Genomic DNA, 9,475 nt, shown 5'->3' on the forward strand with positions numbered 1-9,475 from the left:
AAATATCTGAAAGTATTCCCCTCCCCCAAGTAAAGCTGGTCAATAATTTCAGGACACAAATTCTTGCAAAAGGATGTTTTTACTGGTATTCTCTTCGATAGATTTGGAATATCTAAAGATCAGCCATCAAACAGCTACAGCAAACGCCAGCAGAGCACCAGGGAGGTTCTCAACCAGAGACGCAGAAGAAGGGAACCGTCAGAACCATCTGACGGGAAATGCAAGTGCGCACAGAGGCACGGGTCCTTCTCGGCAGTTCGCCGTGGGTCAGAACCTCGTTTGGCCTTCATGTTGCTACAAAGACGAGAATATCCTGATTCGTTGTTTTCGCAAATCCAGAATCCTCCAGAGCAGCAAAAAAAACAAGGGTGTCAATTGAGCTGTCCTCACACTCTGGCCCCCTGCGTGACACATCATTGAAGCCCAGACTTCTCCTCCCGGGACTCGTGCGTTCTGAGTCTCATCTGGAACAGAGCGGCGGCGGCGGCGAACAGGGGGAATGGATCACTTGAACGTCGGCGCGGTCCGATCCTTCCCTCCCCGAGGCCCTGCCTCCTGGCGCTCCCGAGCTCCTCAGCCAGCCGGGCGGTGGTCATGACAGGTTGTTTATGTTGGCTAGAAAGCGCTGCGCCCACCACTCCTCCAGGTCGATGGGCACAAAGTCTGCAAGAGGGAACAAGACGGGTTAGAAGAAGAAGAAGAAGTCTGTGGGGGCTAGCAAAGCACAGCAACGACACACGGCTAAAGACGAGCATGCCATGAAACCCCGCGATGACGAATGGTAAGTAGCACAAGGGACCAGGTAAACTCAGTAAACCGGGGCAGGTAGGGTCGAGTAAGTCATGGAAAGAAGCCTTTAATCAGCCACCACCTGCTCTGTTTAGACGGGCTGGTCGAGAGCAGAGTCAAACATTTAATCTGAACAAATATGCTTATGCAGTGCGCAATTCACTATGTTCAGATAAGAAAAATATACCTGTATATTAGCAAATACTCTCCCATACAAGTCGAGGTACCTGAGTTGAACTATTTTATGAAAAGGTATCCATTAGTCAACCCAGGAATATTTTCTCTCAAACAAATGCTTCATTGTTTGTGGTATTGCTCACTCTTTAAATAAATGGGTGGTCTACTCTGGACAACTGCATGTAATGAAGTTTTAGTAAAAGCAGGTTTGACACGTCTTGCCACAATAAAGATGGAGACAGGTGACCACAGCCTCATCACAAGACTAAAGAAATGGATGTGATGGTTTGAGACACATAAAAAGGACTTCTTACTCTTCATCACAGGAGCGGTGGTCTTCTCAGAGTACTGGACAGGCGCACTGACTGGTTTGCGGCCTTCCTGCTCCCCGTCTCCCATCTTCTGCTCCACCTCCTGCCATGCTATAAAACAGACACGTTGAAATCACACATCTTCACGACAAAAATAATTGGCTCCACGTATGAAGGTGCAAATTAAGGTAGCATGAAGCAAATGTATCTTACCTTCGAGGACAAACTTGACATTTTCTTCGTGTGCAGGTGTGAAGCAGCCCTCAGTAGGACTGTCTGTCTTCGGTGGGGCTGCAGTGTGGTACCGCTTCCCATTCGGTCTGTTGAATACTATCTTAGGTGTCGGAGAGCTGGAGGAGACGGAGACCAACGATGAGTATTGATTGGCGAGCGTATAGAGAGCACTCTACAGGGATGAAGTGAATATGATATCCCACGATTCATTTTGTTCAGCCAGCATAAAGCAGAGTTGCAAGGACATGCGCTTTGGTACAAAGCTGACATAGAGGTTGATACGCAATTCAATTAATTACCTTCAGCCCGACCGTCAGTTTAGTTAACACAAATCGGAGCCAGTTAAAGTCTAGTAATGTTTAACTTTGATGCGTACTCTTTAGATACAGGCTCAGTGTTGACAGATTGGACTACCACTCAGCAGCCTACTACACTCTGCCGGCTCTGGGTGTTGATCCCGCCCCCAGATCCTATGACACAGTTCCGCCCGGCGACCACATGGACTGTAAACAAACCCTCGCAAGGTCACAGCTATGGCCGGGGTACGGGATAGTGATATTTTGCAAGAGCACTTGCTTTTTTCATTTGAATAAAATGATAAGGCGTTTTCCCTTGTGCCCACCACTAAGGCAACCACGCCGGTGTGCGGTGTCTGGTGACGGCGTGGCCGCGGTGTTATGTGACCACATGACAGCCGTGTTATGTGACCACACAACGGACGCGCTGGAGACGCACACAATCCAAATGGCAGCTGTTCGATCAAACTATGGGTCCAGATCCCCATCAGCTCTGAGAATGATCATGGGTTCTTTACTTACTTTGAATCGAACCACGACGTCGATTTGATCTTCAAGTCATTGTTTTTACTCTCGATTTGTTGTGTGGGACCTAAGAGAAACATTTACTCACAAATGTTATTTTTTCTTCACGTACACATTTCTTCCTATGCAAGTTTTAAGTCCCATCCCATAGGGTCAAATAAGAAAAGTAAGTAAACACCAAATTACTGGGACTGTTTCTCACCTGTCCTCCGTTGTGTAACAAGTTTACTGGGACCTCTGGTAATAGTGTACATCATGAGGCGCCCCCTTAGGATAGTCCGAACGGTGTTGAGTTTTTTGATCGATTTCGCTTCACTGCAGCGTCTGCAAATTCAAAGTCAGGCCGTTCACGTCGTGGACTCGTCGTCCTGTCCCTCTTATCTTGCACTAATGGTTCCAATTGGTTTGCGGTGTGTTCCGTCAAATCAACTCTGAGTTTGCATGAAGTTCAACACACACGCAGCTTGCCTGTGCCCGACAGTGTGCCTTGCCGTCGTTCCTCCGCAGATGTTGGCTCCTAGCGCCGTGTGCTCCTGCAAGGACTGCCTATAGGTCATCCAAGGAGAAACCGGCCACACATGCTCATCGCTCTTCAAAATGAAACCCTGTAGTTCTCCTCTTGTAATCCGCAACGTGTGTCACCGAGGTTTTGGGTGGGTGTTGACAGTTGCCGATCTTTGTGCGTAAAAAAAGGAGCCGTAGGGTTTGGATTTAATCAAAAGTGAGACAGTAATGCTGGGCACCTCCACGTGACGTCACGACACGCCCCCGATCGAGACTCCGAGGGGGCGGGGCGCCCTTCAGAGGTGTGCGCCACACTATCGCTCACCTCTCACCCAGATAGCAAGCGTGTATTAAATAAGATAAGCGTACGAAATTAAATATTGTCGTGGTTAATGTTAAACATGTCAGATATACGAAAACAGCCTCTTATACAAGTAAGCGGTTGCGGCGTTGCGATAACCCACATAGCAGACATAAACTCCCAAACCTTTTAATTACCTTATTACTAGACAGTCTACGATTTGTTAAGTGAAGATCCGTCGGGACAAGACGCGGCTCAGACAGGCTTAAAACCAGGATGATACTGGCATCGCACCTCAATTTGGATCAACTTGGGAAACGCAGGCCATACGGTCCACGATCAAACGGGGCCGCTGTTAATTGCATCACCTCCGTTTTGGCTCCTCGTAGGAGGATGTTGTGTAGACACCTTTGACAGTATATGGGTCACACAGATCAGTGGGCGAGTGCATGAGGATTAGCTCCGACAGTGTTGGGAGTTTAACGTGTGCTGTTCCGAACAATCCCACTTTAAAAAAGGCCTACCCTATAATATGGAAAATCTAAATACTTTTTTTTAGCATTTCAGTTTAATTTATTGTTTCGCTTATCAACCCAGGCCCTTTTTTACAACAGGTTTCTTAAAATTGTGCAAAAGGCCTATATTTGGCTAAGAGTAAGTACATTCAATTATTGCGTTATAAGAAACCTCAAACTAAAAACAGTTAGGATGGAAAATAAAAAAGAAATGGACTCCTGAGTTGGTGAATTACAGTACATCTGATAGAGGTGTTGTGATGTCTCCTTTACACATGAAAAACAATAAGAACATATATACAAGATCTCCCCGTAGAGAGACACATTTGAATAGATACATTTTAAACACTGTTCTGCAAAAGTTACCTAGCTGGCATCTCTCCGCGGGACCGCCTATTAAAACGTATGGAAAAGCCTTCATTTAAACCCTGAATACCAAGGCAAAGAAAATACTCCTATTTCAAATCCAATGCGTACTTGTTTGTGTATAACACGAAGGCTGAGGCGTTGAATAGCCATTGTAGATACACCTTGGGTCTCTGATGGCCTGCATCGTCTTTTGCAATGTTTTCACGCATTAGACTCAGAATCTCCATCACAGACTCATAGATGCTAGCCCCGAGCAGCAGAGACCCACAGCGTACCAACGGCGACCATTGCACGCAGAAATATAACTTGGCCTTTTTAGTAATGTGGATCACAGTCTTCCACCAGGCTATCGGTGATGTAGTTGACCTTGAGGAGCTCCCGGTAATACTGCTTCTCCACCTCCTTGTTGACAGTCCAGGCCACCACCTGCACCCCCCGCTGGGCCCAGTACTGGACGTAGTCTCTGTAGGGTAGAGGGGGAAGGGATCAACCACAGCAATGAATTTTTGTATGGTGCCCAGCTTAACATCTTGCCAAAGGACTACAGTTGAAAATGAGTGGCACTGGCACATTTACACACTGGCACATTTACAGAAATGTCGATTAATGTGCACTGTCCTTTAAATAAATAAATGAAATGAAGACCTATAGTTGTCTTCCGTATTGAAATGATCGTTTTTTGGGGGTTTGTAGACGACACTCACGGCGAGACAAAGTCCTTCTGCACCAGGAACGCAGAGATGCCGCACAGCTTCCACAGGAAGTGGTGGTGCGCCCAGTCCAGGAGCACGTCCACCAGGGTCATCCACTTGTGTTTCCACGGCGACGTGAAGCGCGGCACACCGTCTCCGAAGTGACTCAGGCTCCACGGCCTGTGGGTCAGCGCGGTGACCACGTCCGGGTCGCTCTGCCTCATCTGGAGCAGGGGTTGGTGGATGGAAATATGTGAGGCGGTGTGCAATATGTAACATATGCAATATTCTGAGTGCCAACCTTTTAGCTATAGATATCATACACTTTCGGCGATAGAAGATATAAGTTCACTTCAACTAGAATGTTACTCTATTGTACTTTATTATAAGGTTCTATAACATCTAAACATACTATGCATTAGCTACCCATTCCAACCCCCTCCACTAGTACTAGTCATCCAAACACTAGTTTCCCCTAATACAACTTCTCGGAGGCTTTTCTGAGCGAATCATCTCTGAGGGAAATGCATTCCATCGTTGTGCCGTATCACGTTGTCTGATTGGCTAGTACTGTGTAGCTAACTGTAGAGTACAGTAGAGCTAATTGCAAGTGACAATAGGACAGGTCTAACCCCCGCTGTGGGAGGGGGGATCCCTTCCTACCCTGTAGATGACTTTGGGTTCAAAGGAGCAGACGATGCTGGTGTTGTAGAGAACGGGCAGTTTCCTGTACAGGTCTCGGAGAGCCGCAGACGCCTGAGTGGGAGAAACGACAACTACATGAGGAGGTTGTAGGTCAGGGCAGATTTGTTTGGTGTGTGTGTTGTTATGTGTGGTCCCAGTCGTTTGGTGTGTGTCACTATGTCTGGGTTGTTTATGTGTGGTCAGAGTAGTTGTGTTGCTGTGTGTGTGTGTGTGTGTGTTCCCCAAGGGCCAGTTGTTGGCCCAACAGCTGGGTAACTTAAGGAGAAAATACAAACAAAAACACTTTTGTCCTACGATGAAGCCTTTATGGTCTTTGAAGTATGAGAGCTAATACAAGAATACAGATATTTTATGTTCTGTGAAATAGAATAACAGCAGACTGCATTTACTGTCAGTCTGTCTGTCTGTGTGCGTGTGGTGCACGCACGCACGTACGTGTGTGGGGGTGGGTATGTACCTCATCTGGATGACCTTTGACATCAAAGTAGATGGTGAGCTGGAGTTTGATGCACTCTTCCACTGCTTCTTCAAGAGTTGGGATCCTCTCTCCAGCAAATTTATCCCTGAAAGGAATACATTTTTTATTCAAGCAACAGTTTTTTCTTAACAGAGCCAGAAAGCTGTGCCATCGTCAAAAGCGTCCTCTGACCTGAGACGATGTTTCGCCGCTGCGTCCAATTTCGACAACTCGGAAAAACAAATCTGGCTGAGCGGTCCGGATCCGTTGGTGGTGCGGTCCACGGTTTCGTCATGCATCAGTACGGGGACCCCGTCAGACGTGAACTCCAGGTCTAGCTCCACGCCCTCTGCACCATTCTTACTAGCCTTGGGCGAGAACGCACAGTACTTTTTAGGCCTAGTACCTAGCTCTCCTTCACCATAGTTCTCCCATTGGACCCAGGGTTTCTGTGCTGCAGCACATTGGTGGTCGTGTCCCCACCCAATAATAAGAAAATAACAATCTGTCGCTCCTACTGGAACATAATTCAAATTGGAAGAGGTGTTTAAAGTCAGTAAACAGTGAGCAACTGACCATAAACAAACGAGGTGGAGGGGTAGCCACTATCTCAGAGTCCTTCCAAACTATGTTCTGCATATTGTATATAAATAATAAAGAATTGTGGGCAATGCCCTTTTGTAAAAAATCTAGGGGATGGCTCATTTACACTGTAGATAGTATCAATCTTCTATCTAGTGAATTTAGAGAACGAATGACCAAGACCAGGACCTTTATAAACCGTATTGATTACCATGTTCCACCGTCTTTCTCCCAGGTTTGTTTTACTTCCAGTTTGGTCTTACCTCTCGGATCGCCGCGATGGTGTTCTCCGGTGCATCGTGCCCGCCACCCCTGTGTGCGATGGCTGACACCCTGCCAAGACCCGTCACACCTTTCCCAGGACTCAGCACTTGGCGTGCACGGCTGTCTGGAACTTGGGGGAACTTGAACATCGCCAAGAAGGAGTACATGGAGACGGCAATAACGCAGGACCATATTGGACTCCTTGTGCCCAGCAGGACCAGGACGAAAACGAACGAATATAGGGCCACTTCATCTCCTAACTGCAGCATTGTCGCACTGTGATAATGATGCAATGTTCCTTGTATTTGTCCCTACGCCAACGTTGGAGGTCGCTCACTCAACTGACGCTGCAGGCTGGTTTCATGTTTCCATACTAACGTCACGTCATCATCCGATAATATCACGTTTCAATGGCGGGGCTACGAGGAGCACTTTATCCTAATAATGCTTGGATAAATACATTCAAAAGAGCCAGAGAAACAAATCACTCGTATCATGGGACTACAGTGCAGACGCTGAGTTGACATGTTGCGAAAACCCCGTCCCGTGACGTCAAGTAAATAACCGCACTGCGCAGGCGCAGCCGTGTCATATGCTTCAGGAGCCCAATATACATATATATATTTGTGAAATTAGATGATGAACAAAGCTGTTAAATAGCTAAATATCTACACAATTCAACAAAATAATAAGAGTGAAATTACAGGTGCATAAGCAATAAATGGGCGTGACTGGATATTTAAAAACATCCGGGTCAGGGACTGTTCTCCTCTGACCTCTTTCCTGAGACGCTGATGCTGTCCTGCTTCTAATAAGCTTGTCCCGCATCTATAAGGCGTCTCTCAAAATGGTAAGATCCCTTTCGACTCCAATTAATCTATTACTTTAGGTGCTTTTGCACAAAAAGTCGCAACATTACGTGCAATAGGAAGGTCGTACCTTCTTGGGACTTTATTCACAGTCGGTTGATGATCACTCGACACAGACAAACACCATGCCATCTAGTCTACGTAAAAACTACTTCACCTTACTGGCTACCCTTGCATCCCACTGACCCTGTCCCTTCCACCATGCAGGACAGTATGGGCTTTGCGGACGACTGGGGTCGTTCACGGTGAAACTGTTGTAGAGTGGGATACTTATATCTGACCACTAGGGGGGAGTAGTGCCCTGTGGACACTAACCAACCGCTCTCCATCCTAAGAAGTAGGCTGTTATGTGTATGGGCCTTATGCAGGATTGCCAAGTTTTCGGGTTCTCAATAAATGAGTATTATGAGACTGGTGATTCATGTTGAAATATCAGTCACCAGAATCATCATTAATATTGAAATATGAATCACCTTTTCAAACAATGTTGGTCATTTGTATTGGATGTTATTTGTTTGTATTCAGCTGCTGAGAATTAAACAATATCCCAGTACCAAAAATATACACAGCTTCTAACTGTTATCCCTCTCTTTCCCTGAAAGCTAAGTGCAAGATTCGCCTCAAGGTTATCCGCCCAGCTGCGCTGCTGTAACAGGGTACCATGCTTATTATCAACTCCAAGACATCCACTGCTCCAGCTCGGTGGCCCACAACTACTATACTCCACCAGGCAGCCAGAGGGGACCTCCTCCATTCAAAATGGCTTCCAACGGCCCCATCTACACCAAGTCACTCACCTGGCTAAGTACTCTGACCTGTCAACAGAGAAGTACACCATGATCTACCACCTACCGCACATCAAGCTCCTCCGCGCCATATCCAGGCTCAAACTGATCCAAACGGGGATCACCCTCGCCATCTTGCCCCCGGTTTACTACTTCTACCTCAGCGGAGAGCTGTCCTACTTCCTGGCGACCTACTCCACAGGTATCGCGGTGTTGGCCGGAGTCATGCTGTACACGGCCAGTCACTTCCTGAGGAAGGTGGTGGGCATGATCTACCTGGACTCTTCACAGAGCACACTCAAGGTCTCGCACCTCACGTTCTGGGGCAGGCGTCACGACGTCTTCCTCCCGGTGACGGACGTCATGACGTTGGGGGACACAGGGGACGCTTTGACTGAGACCGTGCTGAGGCTGAAGAGATACAGCAGCACAGAGACGATGTATTTCTCCCTGAGCTACGGCCGCATCGTAGACAAGCAGGCTTTTGAGAAGGTGTTTGGTCCGTTAAAATAATGTGTGGTTTGTATAAAGAAATGGCTTGTTTTATTGTTAATAAAAACCCTTGTTAAAGTGTCAATGAAAGTTTAAATATTTACCTTTTGTTACAGTCATTTGTTATAGGATTTATAGAACATACATGAAGCAAACCTTTGAGGAGTAATACAACTGAAACAGTATAAAATGCAATAATTGTGCAGCAAAAAATTCTACCACAGCCACAATACAGTCAGATATTGTACATTTACAGTACTTTTCAATCAATTTCTACCACAACTGCGGTAAATACATGGATTTTTAAGCCTGTGATTTCTGTTGCCACGACATAATAGCAAATCTAGCTTTGAAAACTTTACAAGGATTGTCGTTTTTTCCTGACCGAGAGAGACATTAATTACAATATGATGTAACTCAAATAATTGCCCAGATATAGGCCTAAAAGGTCACCCGTCTGCATTTGGTTTACCAATGTATAGGCTATACTGCAGTGTGTCGCGTTCACCACTAGATGTCAGCACACTCATTAGGGAAGTTCAAGGCTGAAGAATTTTACCTGGCATAATGACCCAAAATGTCATGAAACAACCCACCAAACAGTGGAT

The 9,475-nt window shown here is 46.4% G+C and overlaps 3 protein-coding genes across 3 annotated transcripts; 1 reads left to right on the forward strand and 2 right to left on the reverse strand.

Annotated features, from left to right (window-relative positions):
* Nucleotides 1-66: 66 nt before the first annotated feature.
* Nucleotides 67-3,075, reverse strand: mcrip2 (MAPK regulated corepressor interacting protein 2). The gene is made up of 5 exons (XM_084465234.1): nucleotides 2,535-3,075; nucleotides 2,330-2,399; nucleotides 1,491-1,627; nucleotides 1,281-1,388; nucleotides 67-663 (listed from the first exon to the last, which is right to left on the reverse strand). The coding sequence occupies exons 1-5, from the start codon at nucleotides 2,587-2,589 to the stop codon at nucleotides 593-595; spliced, it is 441 nt and encodes a 146-aa protein (XP_084321360.1). The 5' UTR covers nucleotides 2,590-3,075; the 3' UTR covers nucleotides 67-592.
* A 623-nt stretch (nucleotides 3,076-3,698) lies between these two features.
* On the reverse strand, nucleotides 3,699-7,251 carry gde1 (glycerophosphodiester phosphodiesterase 1). The gene is made up of 6 exons (XM_084464924.1): nucleotides 6,721-7,251; nucleotides 6,068-6,243; nucleotides 5,876-5,981; nucleotides 5,377-5,469; nucleotides 4,726-4,937; nucleotides 3,699-4,484 (listed from the first exon to the last, which is right to left on the reverse strand). The coding sequence occupies exons 1-6, from the start codon at nucleotides 6,988-6,990 to the stop codon at nucleotides 4,337-4,339; spliced, it is 1,005 nt and encodes a 334-aa protein (XP_084321050.1). The 5' UTR covers nucleotides 6,991-7,251; the 3' UTR covers nucleotides 3,699-4,336.
* A 238-nt stretch (nucleotides 7,252-7,489) lies between these two features.
* On the forward strand, nucleotides 7,490-8,927 carry tmem186 (transmembrane protein 186). The gene is made up of 2 exons (XM_084465743.1): nucleotides 7,490-7,571; nucleotides 8,193-8,927. The coding sequence occupies exons 1-2, from the start codon at nucleotides 7,569-7,571 to the stop codon at nucleotides 8,886-8,888; spliced, it is 699 nt and encodes a 232-aa protein (XP_084321869.1). The 5' UTR covers nucleotides 7,490-7,568; the 3' UTR covers nucleotides 8,889-8,927.
* The last annotated feature ends 548 nt before the right edge of the window (nucleotides 8,928-9,475 follow it).

Source organism: Micromesistius poutassou (assembly GCF_964030765.1).
Source record: "Micromesistius poutassou genome assembly, chromosome: 3".
NCBI classification, from domain to species: Eukaryota; Metazoa; Chordata; class Actinopteri; order Gadiformes; family Gadidae; genus Micromesistius; species Micromesistius poutassou.